This window comes from Varanus komodoensis, unplaced genomic scaffold, assembly GCF_004798865.1.
Source record: "Varanus komodoensis strain SLA01 unplaced genomic scaffold, ASM479886v1 scaffold55, whole genome shotgun sequence".
NCBI classification, from domain to species: Eukaryota; Metazoa; Chordata; class Lepidosauria; order Squamata; family Varanidae; genus Varanus; species Varanus komodoensis.
The window spans coordinates 1,105,911-1,126,290 of NW_025336157.1; the positions used below are offsets into that span (position 1 = coordinate 1,105,911).

The following is a 20,380-nucleotide window of genomic DNA, read 5'->3' on the forward strand; positions in this document are numbered from 1 at the left end:
GAAGTTAAATGGGCCCCGGAAAAGAAGCAGGGAAATAACCCAGCATGCAAAAAAGAGAGGAGGAAATGAGTGCAAGGGAGAACTTGGCTCCTGAAATAAGAATCAATGCTCCTTCATCCCAGGAAAAAAACCCTACGAGAGTTCAGTGGGCCATTGAAAGGACTGAAAAGACGGACAGGCAGAGTGTGTTGCTTTTATTAGAATGAGTATTACACCTCGAAATCCAGTTCTTGATACAAATATACACACATCACCGGAGAGAGAACCTCCACCCCTCGTGCCCGGCCAGGGAACACGTCGCCCCAAGTCTTGGAAGTTGCAGGAGCAAAGGCGGCGTCTGGAAGGAGGGACCGTCTCTCTGCCCACCAGCAAGTCATGTTCCGCTCGCGAGGGGAGGCGCTGTGAGGCCCTGGAACATGGTGGAGGATTTGAAGAGGGAAAGCTCAAGGAGGGACGAAAGGTTCTGCAAAGGCAAAGCACAATGAGGGGGTGGGTTCAAGAAGCTGGCCACGCCCCTTTGCCCTCAACCCCGCCCACCCCCGCGGGTGCCCGCCCACCCATCGTTCCTCCACCCTGGAGCTCAGGCTGAAGAAAATCCGGCCCCTCCCAACACGAAGCACTCTCAGCCCCGCCCCTTTGCCTCTAGCCCCGCCCACCACGGCCCACGGGGGCCTCTCCCCCCTCTGCTCTTCCATCATCAGAGGACTCGATGGTCCCACCCCACCTGGACTGTGCGCACGGTTCTGGTCCCCACTCTTCCCAGCGGACCTGGCCGGGCTCACGGGGCCCGGAAACAAGCTGCCACAATGATCCAGGGGCTGCAGGGCCTCCAGGCGGAGGAAACACGGAGCTGCCTGGAGCTCCGAGCCGGGGAAGGGAGGCGGCGGATCTAGGCCAGTGGCGGTGAACCTTTTCGAGACCGAGGGCCCAGACTGCAGTCCAAAGCCCACTGATCCATCGCAATGTGCCAACCCTGCGACAAAACCTAAATACTGAGGTTTTAGTTCAGAAATACAACTCCCAGCCGGTCCGAGCAATTATATACACATCCTGGGCAGCGCAATGACCAGCCATGCAGAAGCTCGGACCAGTGGCCGCTCGTGGCGGCATCGCTCCTTTCCGAGCGTGCGCATGGCCCCGACGTGCGCTGCTATCTGATGCTCGGTGGCCGGGGCGATGCTGGGGCGCCTGGGCTCGCGTGCCACGGGTTCACCACCACCGATCCAGGGGTATAAGTGAGGTTTGCTGTGGAGAAAGTGGTGGGGGAGAAGTTGGGGGTCCTCTTCCTGCTCTCATAAAATCGGAGCCTGGAGCGATCCATTGGGATGGAGGTTTGGAGAGTCAGGACGAGCTGGGTGCACGACTCCCATAACCAGCTCCGTATGAGGCTGTCCACTGCGATGGTTTTAAGAGCGAAATAAACACATTCCCGTGGTTCCTAGTCCTCATGATGGTATGCTACCCCCTGCTCAGAGGCAAGCGGCTCTTAATGCAAGCGCCAGGTTTCGGAGCAGTGAGCCAGAGAGTCGGCTTTCTCATGACCCTCAACTCCTCCTCCTCCCACTGGGTCTGGGCCAGGGCGAGAGGGGGGCAAAGCGCCCCTTGCAGTGGGGCCAACCAGTGAGCCCTGCCGGGTTGAGGGGCGTTTGCAAGCGCCCAGCCACGGCCTGCCCTGCCGCCGACAGCGGAATACCACGTCCCGAGAAAGAGAACTGGAAGGGCAGAGCGACCGTGCCCGGGGTCATTTCTGGGCCATCTCTGTGCACGGGGGTCATTTTGCTTTGCCGTCGTCTCGCTTTGCTTCCGCACCCGTGCAAACCTCGGCTTGCGCCGCCGCCTCGCCTCCATTCCCGTCCTTTCCGAGGCACCGGGGTCGCTGCGGGAAGAACGGCAGCCTCCGCCTCCCGGCCCCTCGGCCGCGGGCACGTGCAGGCCGGCCGCTTCTGGGGAAGGAGGTGCACGTGGCCAGCAGGGCCGCCAGCCAGAGCGCCTCCTCCCTCGGCCTCTGCCTCGCCCCCTTTCCAAGCCATCCGGACTGGCGACCAGCACCGCTTCCAGTCGCTGCAAGCGTCAGTTCCACTGTTCATTGCAGAAAGTACTTCCTTTTCTCTGTCCCAACCTTCTCGCCAATTCACTTCGTGGGAAGAACCCGGGTTCCAGAGTCCTGGGAGAGGGAGAAAAGGCCTCCCTCTGTCTCCTCCACCCCTGAACACGCCTCGCCTTTTTCTAAGCTGCTGCTCCAGCCCCGAATCATTTTTGCTGCCCTTTTTCCAACTCAAAAATAGCCTTTTTGAAGTAACGTGACCAGAACCGAACCCGATGGTCCGGGTGGGGCGGCACCGAGGAGGAAGAGCAGCTGCCACGAGCCGCAAGGTCTTGGCCCTTCGATTCTCTGTTCCCAGTGAAGCCTAGCCTGGAAGTTGCTCAATGCAAAAACACCAGGCCTTCTTCCCTCACATGCTGCCACAAGCTCAGCACCACCACCCTTTCACAGAAACACAGAAGCAGAGCAAGTCAGAAGGGGCCTCCTGGGCCATCTAGTCTGACCCCCCGCTCCAGCCGGCTCCACTCAAGACCAGGAAGGGAAAGGAAAACCTTGGCAACAGTCACCTGGTGCCTGAATTTCAGGCTAGCCCTGCGCATCGGCCTCATAGGTGTACATCAAAGACCCCATCTTCCACAGCCTGCATCTCTTCCTCCTGGATTTCTGCAAAGAGACCAGCATGGATGTGAGCATCCGTTGAATGCGGACAGAAATGCTTTTTTAAAGACTCCTTCAAGCATTCCTTTTTATTTGGATGAGAATTAACAGGCCGCCCGTGAAGGCGAAACACCCGAGTCATTTGATCAAAATTCCTTGATGTCAAGCAGCGTATGCAAATTGTGGGCAAGATTGTGACCTGCCGGTTCGGGAACCGAACCGTTTGAGTGCCCAGAGACGCCACGGGCCAAAGGAGCCAAAATCTGCGTCCGTGCGGAGCAGTCGGTCCAAAAAACTCTCTGGCACGGGAAGTCTTGCAACACCAGGGGGAGATGTTGTGGCGCTTGAGGTTGATCAGGAAACATTTTGCTGAATGGGCGTGGGGACGCTTTGGGAGGCAAGTTCAGAGGCCTGCAAGGCACCTTGGTGTCAAAAGCGCTTTCCTTCCCCGCTGATCCTGCGAGGCGGGAGGTTGGCTTCGTCACCACCCGCCGCGAAACCTCGCCTGCTTCGAAGCGAAGCAGCACCTGGTGCGTCGGGGCACAGTGCTGGTTTGTTTGCAGCAGCGGCGGAACGGAAATCTCAAGGCAGTGGCCTGGGGGGCTGCAGTGCGATTCCCCCCACGCCCAGTGCAAACACGCCGGGCTTGCCTGGCGCAGGAAGCGCCCCCCTTCTGAAAGTTGTTGATCCGAGAGGCACGTGGCAGGAAGCAAAACTGGGCCGAGCTGTTTATCTGGGAGGGAAGTTGGTTTCCGGCGCAGGGTGCGGCTCTGTGGGCAGGGGAAGGGGCTGGGGCGCAGAGGGTCTGAAAAACAACTCGAGCTCTGGGAAGCTCCCGTGACAACCGAGAGTGGAAGTGCAGAGCGGGGGGGGGGGGTAGTAAGGGGAAGGGAGGACGAGGGTTTGGGTTAGGTTAGGTTTAACCTCTCCCCTCTTTCCCATTTCTATTCCTTTCTTGGCTGAATTGCTCTGCAGCTGGGAAAGGAAGGGCTCAACCTCCCCTCCCAGGTTTCGGGAAGACCCCCCCACCAAAAATACCCCCCAACACACACACAGGACAGTTAATCTTGAATCAACAGGAAAGAATCCTCTTGAAAGCCCGTCTTCTGAGCTCGGTTTTACCAGGTACCTGTCCAAACCTTTCTGTGCTTGGGCATGGCACTCGGTGGACACGGCATGAGCGGAGCCAGGGGTCAGACTAGATGACCCAAAGACCGCTTCTGAGTCGCTCTGCTTCTTATGCAAGGGGGCAATTTTCCTTCGAGGGGAAGTGAGAGGTGTGGGGAGGGAGAAAGCCGAAGGGGGCCCTCTGGGGTGGGGCGCAAGTGAGCTAGGGTTGTGATTCGGACGGGAGGCCCGGGCTGTGAAACGTCAAGGCGCCCCGCCGGTCTTATCGCGGCGCACGGTCTCGGCATCGGTGTCCAGATCCATGCCTGCGATGCCCCCGCCGGGAGGAGCCGCTCCGTCCGTACCTGAGTGCCTCAGGGAGGACCGCCCGGGCCGCGGCAGGGAGAAGCTGAAGGAGCGGGCCGGCAGCGCCGCGGGGCCGTCCAGGCTGACGCTCTTGGTGCGCTTGCGGCACTCGACGGAGAGGAGGTCCCGGCACTGCTTGTGGCAGCTCACACTGCACGCTGCACGAAGCGTGGAAGAGCGTTACTGCGTGGGCCCTCGCCCCGCTCCTTCTCTTGCAAGGCCGGCCTCTGGCACCCCGCCCCCCAAAAAGCCTGATTTGGGCTGGCCGGTGGCTGTAAAATAGGGCTGGGCGATGCAGGTCTAGGGACTACCGACCTGGGGTCCCCCCACGGCCAACCCCCGTTCCCCTGCCCCACTTCCAACCCGGATTTCCCAGCTTTTGCGTAGCTTTCCACCCATCCTAAAAGGACCAAGAAGCGCCTCCTCGGGGGGTTTCCTAGCGGCAGGGAGCTAATCCAGGCCGGCATTTGGGGTGTTTCTGCCCACGATCCGCTTGCCTGCGGCGCTTGTCTGCCATGACTGAGTTCAGCCCGTGGGCTGGAAAAGCTTCCCAGCGCAAGGCCACAGAAAATGCCTCTGGGCACGAGCCTGGATCTGCACTCTGCTTTCCAAAGATATTCTGCCTTCTGTCCATGCCCCGTGGCTTGCATGTTGCACCCCGTACGGACACCAAGCTCTGACCCGCCTCTCCACTTACCCCGGCATTTTAGCCCCTTCTTGTAGAGTCCCAAGATCTAGAGAGAGAGAGAGAAATCTTGTTGTTTTCCTTCTGTTTTTAGATGCTGCATCATCAACATCATCCTCATCCTCATCAAAATAAAGAGGTTGACCACAAAGAAAGAAAGAAAGAAAGAAAGAAAAATCAGGGTGACCTGGGGAATTTTGCTCACTGAACCACCTTTACTGGGAAAGCAGGGTTGCAAACTCAGAACTACACAGATCTCTTCTTTGGTAAGACAAAGAGACCTGCAGAGCTTTCATAGCGTGCGCACCTGTGCAAGCAGAAGAGGAAAAAGGCCGGAAGTGGCCTTGAATGTCACCCAAAATGACTATACTAAGGCCTCGTGGCTGTTCAAATCGCAAGACCCGGAAACCAAACCTACGCGATCCGATTTGCAAAACTTCAGGATGACCAGAAAATCACGCCTGACCTAGAAACCCAGACAAATGGGGAAGAACAGAAATAGGAAAAACCTCGGTTATTTGTTGATTTAGGGCTAAATCTTCTGCGGGTTTTGACAGAAAAACATCCCACAGGGTCGGCTTCCCCAGCAAGCCAGGGCAGGCAAGGCTGGTCGAGGCTGCAGCAGCTTCTATGGGGTTTTAGGAACGGGTCTTTCTTGCCCCTCACGAGACATGCTGGGTTTGGCCCAGAGATCTTTCGCTGTGGGACTTTTTTCTTTCTAAACAGGCATAGGATGGTCCCCGTCGAAAGCCGCAGACTTTAAACAGGACAAAGAGGCCTGTCATAGCCTCTTCCTGCCAGCTCTGCTCCCACACCCAGCTGCTGATCAGCAACTCTCGTTCCGGCATCGTTTACCGCAGAAAACCCCACACATGCTTAATCACACCCTAATACCCCACCTTTACAGCCCCACATGCATAAAGGTAGGGGAACTAACCCTAACCCTACGCTGGGGCAACCCCTAACCCTAAAATAGGGTGAAAGTTCCACTGAAAAGAGGGCGATTTTGAAAAAGCCTCCCTTGAGTGGCTTTTTCTACGCATCTCAACGTTTCTGCCCATTCTAAACACATTCCAACCATCAAAACCATGCCAGGGGACCTCGTTTCTCTAACCCTAACCCTACCCTGGGGCATATCCCTAACCCTAATTTAGGGTGAAAGTTCCACTGCAAAGAGGGCAATTTTTAAAAAGCCTCCCTTGAGTAGCTTATTCTGCCCATCTCAACGTTTCTGCCCCTTCTAAACACATTCCAACCATCAAAACCATGCCAGGACACCTCGTTTCTCTAACCCTAACCCTACCCTGGGGCAGATCCCTAACCCTAATTTAGGGTGAAAGTTCCACTGCAAAGAGGGCAATTTTTAAAAAGCCTCCCCTGAGTGGCTTTTTCTGCCCATCTCAACATTTCTGCCCATTCTCAACACATTCCAACCATCAAAACCATGCCAGGGCACCTCGTTTCTCTAACTCGAACCCAGTGATGGTGAACCTTTTAGAGACCGAGTGCCCAAACTGCAACCCAAAACCTGCTTCTTTATCTCAAAGTGCCAACACTGCAATACAACCTGAAAACTGAGTCTTTCGTTTGGGAAAAACCACTCGCAGTCAGTCCAAGCAAACAGACATCCATCCATCCTTGGCAGCACACCAACTGGCCATGCGGAAGCTCGGGCGAGTCGCGGCTTCTGTCCGCTGGCAGGAGGCAGCCGTTTGTGCCTCCATTTCTGGAGCAAAGGGAGGCTTGGCAGAGAGGCCAAAGACCCCCTACCCAGCAGACCCTCCGGAAAAGCAAGCCGAGCGCCTCCCAGAAGCAGATCTCTCCGCGTGGGGCGCGCTTTGGCAGGAAGCCTGTTCACATGATGCTCCCAGCACCATCCAAGGAGCTTTCTCAGGAACTGTGCAGACCAAAGAGGTGGAAAGAGCGGCTACCTGCTCACGGCGGCTTAACTGCGAGCAGCCTGGCCACAAACGACGGCGTCTCTGTGTGGGTCCTGCGCGAACTGACTGCAGACAAAACTTATTTATTTACGCTATTTTTATCCTGCCTTTTTTTATACTAATTGTCTCTGGATTGCTTGCAATGTGATAAACAAACAATAAATACAACAATCAGCAACAAAACCAAACACGACTGAGGATGTTAATAAAACCAGATTAAAATATTTAAAGTTTAAAATATCGGGTCAATAAAACGGTTTTGAGTAAGGAGAATCATCTAGAAAACTGTTGCCCCTTTCTTTTCCTCCCGCCCTTTCTCCCGTAGCCCAGGGCCCCTTAAATGAGCTTTCCCTCCCTGCCCCACAATGGGGGGGGGCATTTGTCCTTGCAAGCAAGCCTATGGGGCAGGCGGGTGAGAGAAGGGGGTTCTCTTGCCCTTTGTGGCTCAGAGTGGCAAAGATTTGGCTACCGGAAAGGAACCGCACAAAACGTTGCAGCGCAGCCTGCGCTTCTGCTCGGGATCTCTGAATTCCCTCAAACGCCACCCCAGAAGGGATCCGCCGAGTTTCCCTGACCCGGGCAGAGAGGCGGGTCCCGTGGATGAACAGCTGATCCTGTCAATTGCCTGTCAGCCCCGTTATCAGGACGGTGGTCAATTAATGATTAATCAAAATGCAGGAGTTGAGAAGAAGTCAGAGGGAGCAGGCTGACCTCATGGCGGGAGGTGAGTGGGGCAGTCCAGGGTCGGCGAATTGGGGGTGGGGGGCTTGCAAGGAAGAGGGGCAGCTGTGGGCAGCCCTGAAGTTTCTCCGGCTTGGCTGGCAACTGGGTGGTGGGGCTGCCACACGTTTTGGGACTGATTCTCCCCCCAACACCCCCCCCCAGGCACTGAAAGGAGAGCGAAAAAGGGCAGCTAGGCGCGTCTTAGGCAGCGAAAAGTTTGGGGAGGGGGCCCTGAAAAGGAAAGGGGGCCGTTCCTCCATTCTGCAGGACTTTCAAGGACAAAATTGTGGACTTTTTTGTTTGTTTGCCAAAAGGGGGGCAGAGAAGAGAAAATTCAGGGGTAGGCTTGCCCTCTGCTACTTCTCCCCAAACTCGGCAGCCTGACTTCTCGAGACTGGCGGGTCTGATCCAGCCCTGGAGAATTTGAGGCTTGGGAGGACCCACGCCCCCGTGCCAATCGATCGCTTCTTGCCTGCACCCCGCAATTTTTCCTCCGCCGGCTCCCCCCGACGCAGCGGTGGAGCGCTGTGATGGCCCCCTTAAGCACGGATTTCGGCACTTCCCTGCGGAGCATCTCGCCCCGCTTGGCTTCCGAGTTTCCTGCCCTTGGGATCCGCTTTCGGTGCTTTGAAAGCTGCGAGCGAGCTGTGCAGCACAGCTTTGCTGGCTCCCAGATGTGTGAAGCCAGCCCAGCAGCTGCAACCGGGGGCCCCCCAGCTCCTTCCGCGAAGCGGGGTCCCGGAGCTGCGCCCCAAGCCCGTCCCGAGGACCCCACTGAAGCGAGCTGATGAGCCAGGCTCCCTGTGCCCTTTGGCCCTCCTCCTCTCGGCCAGCCAAAGGTCTTCCACTCCTTCGAAAGGTTCTGCCCTTTCCGCCCGCTGCTCCACGTGTCTGGAGCCGCCTGCCAGAGAGATGGCGTGGCACCGGCGCGGCCCTCTTTCCTCCTCCGTTAGGACCGCCAAGTCCCCACACATGGGGGGCACAAGGTACCCTCAGCCCTCTGGAGCACTGGCTTAATTCCCCTGTCTCTCTCTTCAACTCTTGGTTCAAGTGCCCAGTTTTAGATTGGAGTCCCCTTGGGGCAGGGACCTGTCCTCTTTTATCCTGCAAAAGGCCTTCCACTCTGAGGAGGGGGAGGGGGAGGAGGAGGAGGAGGTCTCCTATGGGGCAGAAGTAGGCAAACCAACAGGGAGGGAGGAGAATTTGGGGGGTCAGGGAGGAAAACAGACCTACCCTTTGAGGATGTTTTTCTTGCAAGGGCCATCGCCCCCCGCCCCCCAAATGAAGCCCCTTGAATGAGGAGGAGGCCCAGTCACAGGCTGGGGGCACAGAGCCTCCTTCCCCCTGGGGCCTGGGTTCTGCTCTGGAGAACGAGGGTCTTCTGGAAAGGGGCAGTCCAGAGGGCGGGTCAGAGGGGAGTAGCCAAAATCTAACCGACTCGCCTGCTGTGCCTGCTGCCAGAGTCTCCGGCGGGAGGGAGCTTGCTTGGCATCTCCAGGCGGGCCAGAGACCCTGGACAGTGGCTGCTGCCAGCCCGCGTTGGCAGTACTGGGCGAGATGGACCCCGGTCTGGCCTCACAGCTTCGGCGGGCTGGAACCGCAACGGAGGCATTCGAGCGGCAGGCTGTGCTTTTCTCACCCTGGCAGCACCGGAGCCCTCGGCTCGGCACCTGATGCGCCAGTACTGGGAGGAGCACTCCCGGCAGCCCTCCCTGGAGGAGATGATGCTGGACTCGGGCGCGCAGCAGCTCACCGAGGAGGACACCCCGGAGATCCTCGCCCTCTTGCCTTGCCTGGAAGGAAAGGATGTCCTAGAACTGGGAGCTGGTATAGGGTGAGTGGGGAGGCCGCGGGCTTGGAAGGGTGGGGGGCCCAGTGCCAGTAACGAGTGGCTCCCCAGGACCCCCCCCCCACCTCCTCAGAGGCCAAGGATGTGCTCAGGAACCTCATCCATGAAGCCCCCAAACATCTCTCTCTGTGCTAACTCCATCTGCACATGCTCAGAGACCCTCTCATTTTCACCACACCCTCAAAAGATTCGGCAATGAAATGCCTTGGCGGAGAGGGTGTGGAGGGCCTCTCACTCAGAGATGGACACTTTCAGGGGTTTTGACACGGGGTCCAGCTGCTAGATCGCACACTGCTGAAACGTGTAAAGGAAGGATAAAGGGGAGAGTGCTTCTGGCCATGTGCAAAGTGTCTTTCTTCACTTTGTAGGATTTCATAGGGAGAATCTGGCTTCTGGCCTTGCAAACAAACCTCATGCGAAATGCACGGAAAACAGGCCCAAACACAGAACATTGATTCTGGCCCAGTTGCGCTGCCTGCTGGTTTTTTTCTGGGCCCAGTTCAAGGAACCGGTTTTGACCAATAACTCCGAGACTGGTTTTTTTGGGGTGGCTCCACAGGTAGAGGATTTTGCAGCACTAGATTCAGAATTTTCATTTCTTTCCTGGTATTTGGCAGCAAACTGTGAGGTTTTTAATCTGGCCTTGCATTTTTCTTTTTGTTGATTGTTTAAACGCTTTGTGTCTAAGGAGGTAAATGGTGATCGGCTATAGGTAAATACATTTTATAATGTACATTATGCATTTATGAATTGTATTTATATCCTACCTTTTTGCCTGCAAGGTGGCTTATATAATTCTCCTCCATTTCGTTTTTCATCTTTGAGGCGTTAATCTCTGAAAAGCACTCAGAGAGCTTCGGATGTTGGACGGCCTGGAAATGTAATAAGTGAACATGAATGGGGAAAGGTTGCTTAATTATTATTATTATTATTATTATAACATTTCTATGCCGCCCCTTGCCGAAGCCTCAGGGCGGCTTACAACACAATAAAATACATTGAAATACAATCGAACATAATAAATTACCATTAAATACAAAAATACAAAAAATACTCTGAGTTACAAACATAATAATATAAAATTAAAATTATCAGTATAAAATAAGTAAATAAATAATATAGGAGGAGAAAAGAGAAGGAAGAAGAAGTTAAGCTTGAGTCCCAGCATCTTTTTAAGAAATGGAAGAAATTCATGGTACGCACAGGGTGAGGCAACCCATGCATTTCTGCACAGTAAGAGGGAGAGCATTCTGTGCATGCTCAGAGGAGTACCAACCTTTGTCTCCACAGTGCTTTCTGCATTTCAGGGCGTCTTCCTCATTCCTCCCTCTGCTGAACTTCTCGGCTCCTTCCTTCACTTCCGACTGCCCCATGCAGTTGCCCTTGCGGGACTGAGGCCTCTCCGTTTCTCTTCCAGCCGATTCACGGGGCATCTGGCCGAACGTGGGCGTCACGTCACGGCCGTGGATTTCATGGACAGCTTCTTGGTGCAGAATCGACAGGAGAACGGGCACCGATCCAACGTGGCGTTCCTGCAGGCCGACGTTACCAGCCTGCAGCTGCCGACCGAGAGGTGTGGCCCGCTGGCTTGCTCAGTGCCACTGGGGCGCATGGTGGATGGGTCTCTGCCCCAAGGGTCATACAATCCAGCACCTGACGCAGGAAACAACAGAAGGGAAGGGAAGGGAGGCAGGGGGTTTAAACAGTCAATGTCACAGCAATGTTTCTAGTTTTGGTTATATGAAAACAGGCATGGTTAAATTTGGGTATGTCCCAATTCTGCTTCCTGGGACCCGGCATTTAATAGACACATTCCTCAGTTTTAAAAGTGATTTTTTAATTAATTTAAATTTTAAATTTTAAAAGTTAACAATTTGAATGATTCTCCAGTCGCTTTTGCTTTGTTCTGTTTTGATTTTATTTGATTCACTCAATGTTTATTTGTTGTTTCATACTGTGTCACTGTTTTAATTCTGTGGATGTTGTTATTAGTTGTGTTAAATTGTTTTAAATTCCTGTAAGCCGCCCTGAGATATTTATATATAAAGGATGGCATACAAAAGCTTTTAATCAATCAATAAATAAATAAATAGTATTCCCCCCCCCCTTGAGTTTAATTGTTAATTGGGGTCACTTTGAAGGGGAATCGCAATGGGGGGGGAGATGAACTCCCCCACAAATGGTGCAAAGTTCCCTTCCCCCACTCTGCAAATCAACAACAACACCCATCTTCCCCTGCACGGCAATGAAGCTCAGACAGTCTCCGAGTCATCCAGATCAGGGTGCAATTGCATTGAAGAATTTGCAGTGAGAATGGATTTAGTCGGCTTTGCCTCCTGGGAAAGGCAAACCAATTACACTATTACGTGTTTCTGCAGATTTTATGTGGGTTTGTGTCCCACAGGCCTAGTTCTTGAGTGGCTGAGAGCCTAGGAAGCCCCGGGCTGAAGCACAGGAGCCCATGTTCGCTGGGGGCAAGGAGGTACCATTCGAAATGTGCCCAAATCCCACCTTTCGTACGCATTCAGGATGCTGCAGCTTCCCCTTCCGAAGGTGGAGCTCGGCCGGCAGCTCTTGACCGCCTCCTCCTCCTCTTCCCTGCCGTAGCTTTGACCTCGTCTTCTCCAACTGGCTCTTCATGTACCTCTCGGATGCGGAGCTGATCAGCGTCGCCCGACAGATGCTTCTCTGGCTACGTCCAGACGGGCATCTCTTCTTCCGGGAGTCCTGTTTCTATCCGTCAGGTCAGTGGTCCAATAGCTGAGGGGGCCTGAAAAAGGAAATCAGTTCTCAGTAAGCTGTAGAACTTGGTCAGTGACGGAGGGGGCTGCTAGGCCCGTGCTCATGTGGCCCCAGATCTGTTTCCGGTGGGCCCAGATCTGTTCTGCATAGCCCCAAGCACCTGCTGGCGCCAGTAGATTGTTTCCTCAGCTTAATTGCCACACAGTAGATCTTCCCCCAAGAGAAGAAAACAAGATTCTAGTCCTCATGGCTCTTAATAAAGGGCTGATTTCAGCCACTGGCCTATTCGTTGTTGACCAGCAATGGCCATCCAAGTTTTGGCCAGATGGGGATCGTGCCTCCTTCCTAGCTCCCCGGATATGCCAGAGAACCTGGTGCTGGGCACAGGTGACGCCGGTGTCCTTCCACAGAGCTCTGCTGGTCTCTTTTCCCCCAGGAAACAGCCCCAGGCGCTTCAACCCCACGCTGTATCGGACACCCGCGGAGTACAATCGCCTCCTTAGCTCGGCACACGTGACCACCGGAGACGCCACCTACGGATTTGACATCGTCATGTCCCGATCTGTGCAAACCTACATAAAGGTAAGCCTCTTCCCTTTTCCTCTTAAATTCCAGAGCTCTGGAATAATGAAATTACTGCCGGGAAGCTTCCGTATATTTGCAGAACCAATACATGGAGGCATCCCCAAAACCAAAGGTTTGGCATTCAGCAAAACGGGGTTCTAACTGCCGCCAGCGGGCTTACTTGGGTACAACAGTGTTAGGACTAGAAACTGGAATGTTTTAAAATGAAATGAACTGCACTGCCAAGGTCCCCATTTATTTCTTTAATATTTAGGATGCTGATCCTTGCATGTTTACACACACACACACACACACATTATTTTTCTAAGCGAAGGATTTCACCCTGATTTATCATGGGGGAACTGAAATCCCCTAACTCACATTCTGTACTGCAATTTACACAGAAGTAGTCCTATACTTTAGTCCTGCTGGAAGATTGTCACAAAGTGTCTAGTCTAAATAGTCCCCAAATTTCCGCTTCTGGCCTTTTTCAGCATTTTTTCTATAAACCATGTAATTTCCAGGACTTGAAAAGATCCCCAAATCTTCATAAGAATAGTTTTATGGGGCACTTTTATACCCCAGACCAACAGAATGCAGGTCCTTTAGGTCCCTTCTGAAAGCTAATATAAAAAAGAGGCACTTTTGTTTGGGATTAAAAATAACCCCATGTACAAGTAATGCTAATATTTTTAATTGTGAGCTGCCCCGAGGCTTTGGCGAATGGGGCAGCATAGAAGCTTCCTAAATAAATAAATAAAATAATTGATCAGTGAAAAGTACTACAAAGAAGACCTCTCAAAGAGCTTTACAACAGAAACTTCCAAGATACAATGATCAAGTTAAAAGCGGAGAATACGAAAGGCCTCGGTTAAAACTATTTTGAACCACTTAAAACACTGACAGCCAGAAACAGGGCAGTCCAATCAGCTGAGGAAAACCTGAGAAGGTCCCCAGCCAGGCCCTCCCTGCGCAACACACCCCCCGTCTTGCCGATGTGCTTTTGCAGAGGAAACAAAACCGGAATCAGGTGTGCTGGATTCTCCAGAAAGTTCCCCGGAACTATGAGTCAACCCGGGGATACGACACTTTCCAGAATTTCTTGGACAACGAGCAATACGCCTTGCGCAGCATCCGCCGCTACGAATGGATATTTGGGGCCGGGTTTGTCAGCACCGGAGGTCTGAGCACCACCCAGGTAAGTGGCTTATGGGAAGGTGGGGACAGAATCCGGGAAAGTGGATTCCTATCATTCTCTTTGGGAATTATAGTTTCCGTTTCGTTTCATGTCACCAGCACCCCAGTTTTTCCCCAAGGATCCCAAAGCGGCTACGAGACCCTCCTTTTCTCCTAATAAATCCAAACAACAACCCTGCAAGATACAGGCACTGAGAGTCACTGACTTACCCAAAGCCACTTGACGAGCATCATGGCTGAGAGGGAATTTGACCGGGATCTTGTGTGTCCCAGTCTAATATTCTGACTGCTGGATTTTGAGTCCTCGTATTTGGTGCTCCACATTTCTGAATTCACACTCAATGCAACTCCTCCAATTCCTGAATTCCATCACACACATGGCTCAGAACCTCCATAAGGCCTAGAAACATGTATGGGGGAAATGAATCAATCCAGACATGCAAAAGACACCCCTAATATGATGGCACCCTGGAAGCCACCTAGGTTGTCCCAATGCAGTGGTAAAGAGCTGCCCACCAGGGCTGAAGCCCTAAATTGTTCTTTTGGAGCCCCGAACCTCTGTGGGGCCACCCACCCCACAACCTGCTGCTCACTTGCTGAAATAATATGCAGGGGCCCTCAAAATGCGTTTCAGCCGAGCCCCAAATTAGCCGGCTTTTGGCCCACATGTCCTTCCCCCTCCTTTTGCCCCTGCCTGGCATCTTTCCGCCAGACGTTTGCTCTGAAATCAAGCGTTCTCCTTTTCCTCGCCTCCTTTTTCCAAACTGTGTTGTCAGCAGACCAAATCCCTGAATGACACACCCAGGCTCTGGAAAAGCAGAACACGTGTAAAATATGAGCTTTTATTTTGGGTCCTGTAGTCCGGGCCGTTTTGGTACTTAGCACTCCCGATCTTCTGCATGAGTCTTCGGGGAACGTGCCCAGGAAGGACTGGAGGTTGCATCCGTAACGTCCCCATTTTTTGGTAGGAACTGATGCGCATGGTGGATTTCAAACCGGGTCAGCGGGTGCTGGATGTGGGGTGTGGAATCGGTGGAAGCGATTTCTACATGGCCAAGGTACGGATGTAACGCCAATTTCTGTGGCTGATTGTTAAACATCACAATTGTGATGGTGGTCACCAATGTGTGCTGCTTTTTGGAGAGAGCAAATGCTCTAGAGCTTGCTCTCCGTTCCAGGATGTCAAGACAGGAAGGAGAGACGCTAACAGATTCACCTGGGAAATTTGTAGGAGATGGGAAAGGTTTTCTGATTTCCACTGGTCAGGCAAAAAGAACAGAAAAGCGTTTTCTTCATAAATGGGTTCAGTTTGTGGAACCAAGAGTTTTTGAAAAAGAAAGAAAGGGGTATAGTAAACAGGAAGAAAGAGGCCGTGGGGAACAGATCTCCCTTTGTGGGTCCAATTTAAGACATTATATACATTTCAGACCTTACGAAAAATGCATTTGTAGGTAGGAGATACCAGCTTGGAGTTTACAATGGATAATATGCAAATATGATATCAAAGGTACTCTTGATTTTGAATGAATTAGAATATTCTACAGCTCGGGAAGAAAGTTTGGAGGAAAACCAAGGAATGGTGTCTTGCGTGAAGGGAGCTAAGTGGCTAGTTCTGGCACGGATCACAAAGTCCTGGGTTCAGACGTGATCCATGAACCCAGGAACTTGATGCTTGCCACGTGCGGGCCTCCCAAGCCGCTCGCTGGCGGATATCAGGATCCCGTCCGCTGGTCCTAAATGCTTTCCTTGCCTCCTCAGGAGTTTGGCGTGGAGGTTTTGGGCTTAGATCTCTCCCGCAACATGGTGGAGCTGGCCCTGGAGAGAGGACAGAAGGAACCAGGTGCCCAGGTAAAGGCCAAGCTGCGGGAATGATCCTGCGATCACTGGGGCGTATGGCTGGAGAGGAACGCGGGAGACCCGACTCCTAGTTCCCGCTGGGCCATGAAACTCGCATAGCGCCAGGCTCTGATTTTCAGCCCAGCCTACCTCAGAGGGCCGTTGTGTGGCTGCTAGCACGCGTCTTCAAGCAGGTGCAGAACCTCAAAGCAAATCCGTGGGGCCCATAGCACGTGGGGCCCAGATCCAGTCCTCTGCCATTTCCAAGGCCCGTCCTTTTCTTTCCCTCCCCTGCCTGGACCACCCATTTTTCGGTGATTTTGTCCCGTTTTCACTTTCCGTCTAAAAGGTTGGAATGTCTCACCCACCTTAATTCCTGGTGGGAAGAGGTGTCATTTGTGGAAATTTGGCTGCATCCGCCACTGGAATAACCCTGATTTAATGTCTTCAAGGGCATGGGGCCTGAAGACTAAAAGCAGATATCTCTTAGTGCTTCCCATATGTTACCTGGTGTGATGGGGGGCCGTTTGGACGTTACTCCTCAGGGACCGCTGTTTTCTCGGCCGTGTGTTTTAGGTGCAGTTCGAAATCGGCGATGCCACTCGAAGGACGTTTCCAGAGGGCTTCTTCGACGTCGTTTACAGCCGAGACACCATCCTACACGTGGCGGACAAGAATTCCCTCTTTGGAAGATTCCTGGTGAATATATCAAGCTGCCACAAAGAAGAAATTTGAGGAGTTTTAGAAGGGTAGAAAATCCAGTTTCCAGTGCTGGGCTGGCCTGGAGCTAACGCATTCTTTGGGTTGGGAAAGGGTTTTCCGCCCACTTTAGGGCTTGTATCTTCTCCCATTTGCAGGATCCTGACTCAATGTAAAACAAAATGAAAATCGTGCCCACCCCGCAAAAGGTAGCAAGTTCCCCCAGATAAATGCACAGTGTCAGTTGTAAACAGCCTCACATCTATTTTCCTTAGTTATGGCTGAAGCCCGGAGGACAACTCCTCATTTCTGATTATTGCTGCGGGCCTCGACCCTGGTCAAAAGCGTTCACCGAGTACGTCACACAGAGGGGGTACAGCTTGCTCACACCCCAAGAATACGGCCAGGTATAGTATGCGGGGCCAATAAATACCCCCAAACAAGTCGGATTATGTACCTTATTAAAATCGTGGCCAAGTTCTGGGTTCAGAAGAATGATGTGGAACAGCCCTTCCTGGACTGTACCATTTCAATGCCAGGGGAGTGGGGTGGGGTCATTTTTTAAAACCTCTCTGATTTTTTGGGCACCGGGGTGGGGGAGAAACCCATGCATGTAGCTCTGATAGAGAAACAAGCACATTTTCTCCAGGTGGGGAACATGGAAAAACAGTCCGTGTGTGCCCACCCCGCCATCTCTACAAAATGGTCCTGCTAAGGAAGGACAACGGCAGGCCCTTGCTGAGCCGTGTTCGAAGTGCAATTTGGCAGAATGTCCAAAAGACGGCAAAACCGGTTCAGCGGGGAGCCAGGGATGCCTCCGGACAGTGCTTTTTTTAAAAAAAAAAAGGTGCCGGAACTCACATTTTGGGGTCACACTTTTACACTAAAAAAGATTTTCAATTCACCAACTTTTTTTGAAATAAAGAACTTATTTACCTTTTGCACGTAGCCAGTCACTCTACACACACACAAACATAATGGTCGCCGCCGGCAGTAAGCACTCAGCGTGTGACCACAAGACCGATCCCAAGCCGAGCAGCACCCCAAACCGAGCAGCGCCCTCGCAACCAGCACGGACACACAGGCAGCCCGCAGGCACTACGTTAATGAGTTTTGCCGCCGACCTGCTATGCCCGACAGAGCGATTCACAATCACTTGGAAAAATCCGTCAAAAACCGGTGCCGGAACACCGTTCCGATGCGTTCTATGACAAAAAAAGCCCTGCCTCCGGAGATATTTAAGCAGCGGCTGGAGGGGCATCTTTCGGAAAAGGTGGCAGTGCCGTCTGAGTGATGCATTCTGCATTATGCACAGCTCTGCTAGATGGCCTTCGAGGTCCCTTCTGATTATATGAACCTGTCAAAATGTGCAGAATTCTCCTTGTCCGGCTCTTTGGAAGGGCTTGGCAGCTTTCCGAAGCGGGATTTCTAATATGCGGGTGCCTTTGGAGGTGGCGGTGATTTTAGTCTTGTGTGTAACATGACTAATTTTTGACTACGATGCTTCACAGAGGAAGCCCCACGGGTTCTTATTCTAGGCCCCAGGCAGCCCAAACAGCTCTGGGAAGCCACGTTCCAGTGGAGACTAGAGCCAAAAATGCTAATGATTCTTTGTGACTCTAAGCTTCACACAGTTTCTGCAATTAAACCGAGCTGTTGGGGAACCATGTCAAACTTTTACATGGGGGGGGGGCAGAAAAGTCAGGAAACCGCAAAGGATTGGTGGATGAGGGAAAGGGGCATGGCCAGGGGAAAGGACGGCGCATAGCTTGGAGGGCCAAATTCAGCCCCCCGGCCTGAGGTTTTGCATCCCCGCTCCAGAGCCAGGCGTACTTGATTTGTGTTAAGTGCCGGGGGTGTGCAGTCTGACTTCCCAGTGTGCAAATGGTTTGTAGGATGAGGGCAAAGTCTGGCGCCAGCCAGAGAATGGGACCTTCCTGGGACCTTCTGACACTTTTCACTGTATGATACCAGACTTCATAAACTGGCGTTTGGAAGGCAAGATGTGGCAGACCGTGAGGCTGCGTGTGGATTTTGCAACTTGGCCAGGCTGTTCACCCCTTCCTGTCCTACCCAGGTACTGGAGGAGGCTGGGTTCGGCCAGGTCCAGGCCTTGGACCACACGGAGCGAATGGTCTTGGCTTTGACGCAAGAGCTCCGGGAGCTGGAGAGAAGCCGGGAGCAATTCGTGCAGGTGGGCGAGGAGATGGGTGCGATATCGGCCTGGAACCAACCCCTCCCTTCCCTGTGGGGCTCAAGAGCGTGATATTTTGGGCAGGGAGAGTATCAAAGAAATGTAGAGTGGTCAGAGCCCCGTAGGACAGCACCCTGCAATCATACATCCCTTGATGGGTGGGGCAGAAATTTAATAAGTAAATTATAATCAATGATATTTTGAAGGGTTTTAATTGCCTGGGGAGATTTGGCTAGAAATATACTGCATTTATTTATTTAAAACATTTCTATGCCGCCCCAACGCAACAAAGTCTCGGGGCGGCTCACAACAAAAAACAAAAACAAACAAAATCATACAAAAATGTATACACTAAGATATTAAAACCCGGTGCATCTTGGCTTAAATTTTTTTTTAAATCCTACATAATAAATTAACACTTAAAATAAGTTTTAAATAAAAAGGTCTTGGCCTGGCGCCGAAAAGCAAATAGCGACGGCGCCAGGCGGACCTCTCTGGGGAGCGCATTCCATAGGCTGAGCGCCACCGCAGAGAAGGCCCTCCTCCGGGTACTCAATATTTGAAGCTGTTGCATGCCACCAACAGCTTCAAATATAGGACTGTTCTTTATAAAAGAGGACACCTAGGTACCTTGGTGTTACCCTAAATCAGTGATGGTGAACCTTTTCGAGACCGAGTGCCCAAACTGCAACCCAAAACCCACTTATTTATCGCAAAGTGCCAACACTGCAATAAAACCTGAAAACTGAGGTTTTCGTTTAGAAAAAACAACTCACAGCCAGTCCAAGCAAATAGCAGCGCACTGACCAGCCATAGCTTCCACAGCCATGTGGAAGCTCGGATGAGTCGCAACTAATGAGTTATGGCTCGTGACGCCATCGCCTGGCGCCGCTACTCCTTTCCGAGCGTGCGCGTGGCCCCGAAAGCGCTGTTATCCGAGGCTCGGCTGCCGGGGCGATGCTGGGGCGCCTGGGCTCGCGTGCCGGCCGAGAGGGCTCTGTGTACCCGCTGTGCCACACACGCCACGGGTTCGGCACCCCTGCCCTAAATCCTCACAGTCAGGCCCTTTGCAGTGAGAAGGGCTTTGGACACCGGGGATGCGGGAAACGAGAGAAAAGCAGCTACAGTTTCCCTGTCTCTGCCCTACCGGGAATGTTAGATTTTCTTTTTCCGCACCCACATTACTGACCCTTTCTTTGTCTCCATACCCCAGGAGTTCTCAGAGGACGAGTTCAAGGCAATGGCCTCCGGATGGCAGGAGAAACTGGAGCGCTGTGCGGATGGGGACCAGCGGTGGGGGGTTTTCTATGCTCGGAAACCCCAGAAGGGTTGCTGATGACCAGAGACGGCAAAGCCCTGGCCGGCCTCTGACTGTTTCGCACAGCTCAGCGACTAAAAGCAATCGTGAATGTTTGCAAGTTTGCATGGTTTTCCCTTTTCTTGCCTGGTCAAGTTTCGGGCCTGGATTCCTCCCCCTGGGTTTGGAATAAACTTTAGTTTCCAGTCTAAATTTTTGCTTGGCCTTGCATTTGGATTACTTGTCTTTGAGTCATACCTGATCTGTCTGGAACAGATGAAAGCATCGCTTTTCCCTGTCTTTCTCCCTCCCCCAAATTGCCCAAACATACTGACAGTGAGAAGACAATCTCTCACAATTTCTTATTTACAGAGAAGCTGCGCCCCACATACATCGATACTAAACGCCCCAACCCGCTGTGAATACAAGCAAACCTGCACTGGCACATTTCAACCAAACAGTCAATTGCTTGAGCACTTA

General features: G+C 52.7%; 1 protein-coding gene and 1 long non-coding RNA gene across 4 annotated transcripts in view; one reads left to right on the forward strand and one right to left on the reverse strand.

Annotated features, from left to right (window-relative positions):
* Window positions 1–177: 177 nt before the first annotated feature.
* LOC123032549 overlaps window positions 178–20,380 on the reverse strand; it is a 35,406-nt gene continuing 15,203 nt past the window's right edge. For all 3 annotated transcript variants that reach the window (XR_006416496.1, XR_006416495.1, XR_006416494.1), the window contains exons 2-10: window positions 16,218–16,423; window positions 14,085–14,274; window positions 11,883–12,141; window positions 10,648–11,024; window positions 10,139–10,243; window positions 4,872–4,908; window positions 4,174–4,332; window positions 2,611–2,707; window positions 178–463 (exon numbers count right to left, since the gene is read on the reverse strand). This is a non-coding gene — a long non-coding RNA (uncharacterized LOC123032549). The remainder of the gene's footprint in view (window positions 464–2,610; window positions 2,708–4,173; window positions 4,333–4,871; window positions 4,909–10,138; window positions 10,244–10,647; window positions 11,025–11,882; window positions 12,142–14,084; window positions 14,275–16,217; window positions 16,424–20,380) is intronic.
* LOC123032548 (phosphoethanolamine N-methyltransferase 3-like) lies at window positions 7,485–20,113 on the forward strand. Its single transcript, XM_044448511.1, has 12 exons — window positions 7,485–7,523; window positions 9,170–9,356; window positions 10,789–10,944; window positions 11,979–12,115; window positions 12,550–12,695; window positions 13,687–13,875; window positions 14,843–14,932; window positions 15,633–15,722; window positions 16,287–16,409; window positions 16,685–16,816; window positions 18,487–18,603; window positions 19,817–20,113. Exons 1-12 carry the CDS (start codon window positions 7,514–7,516, stop codon window positions 19,937–19,939), a joined length of 1,500 nt encoding a protein of 499 aa, XP_044304446.1. The 5' UTR covers window positions 7,485–7,513; the 3' UTR covers window positions 19,940–20,113.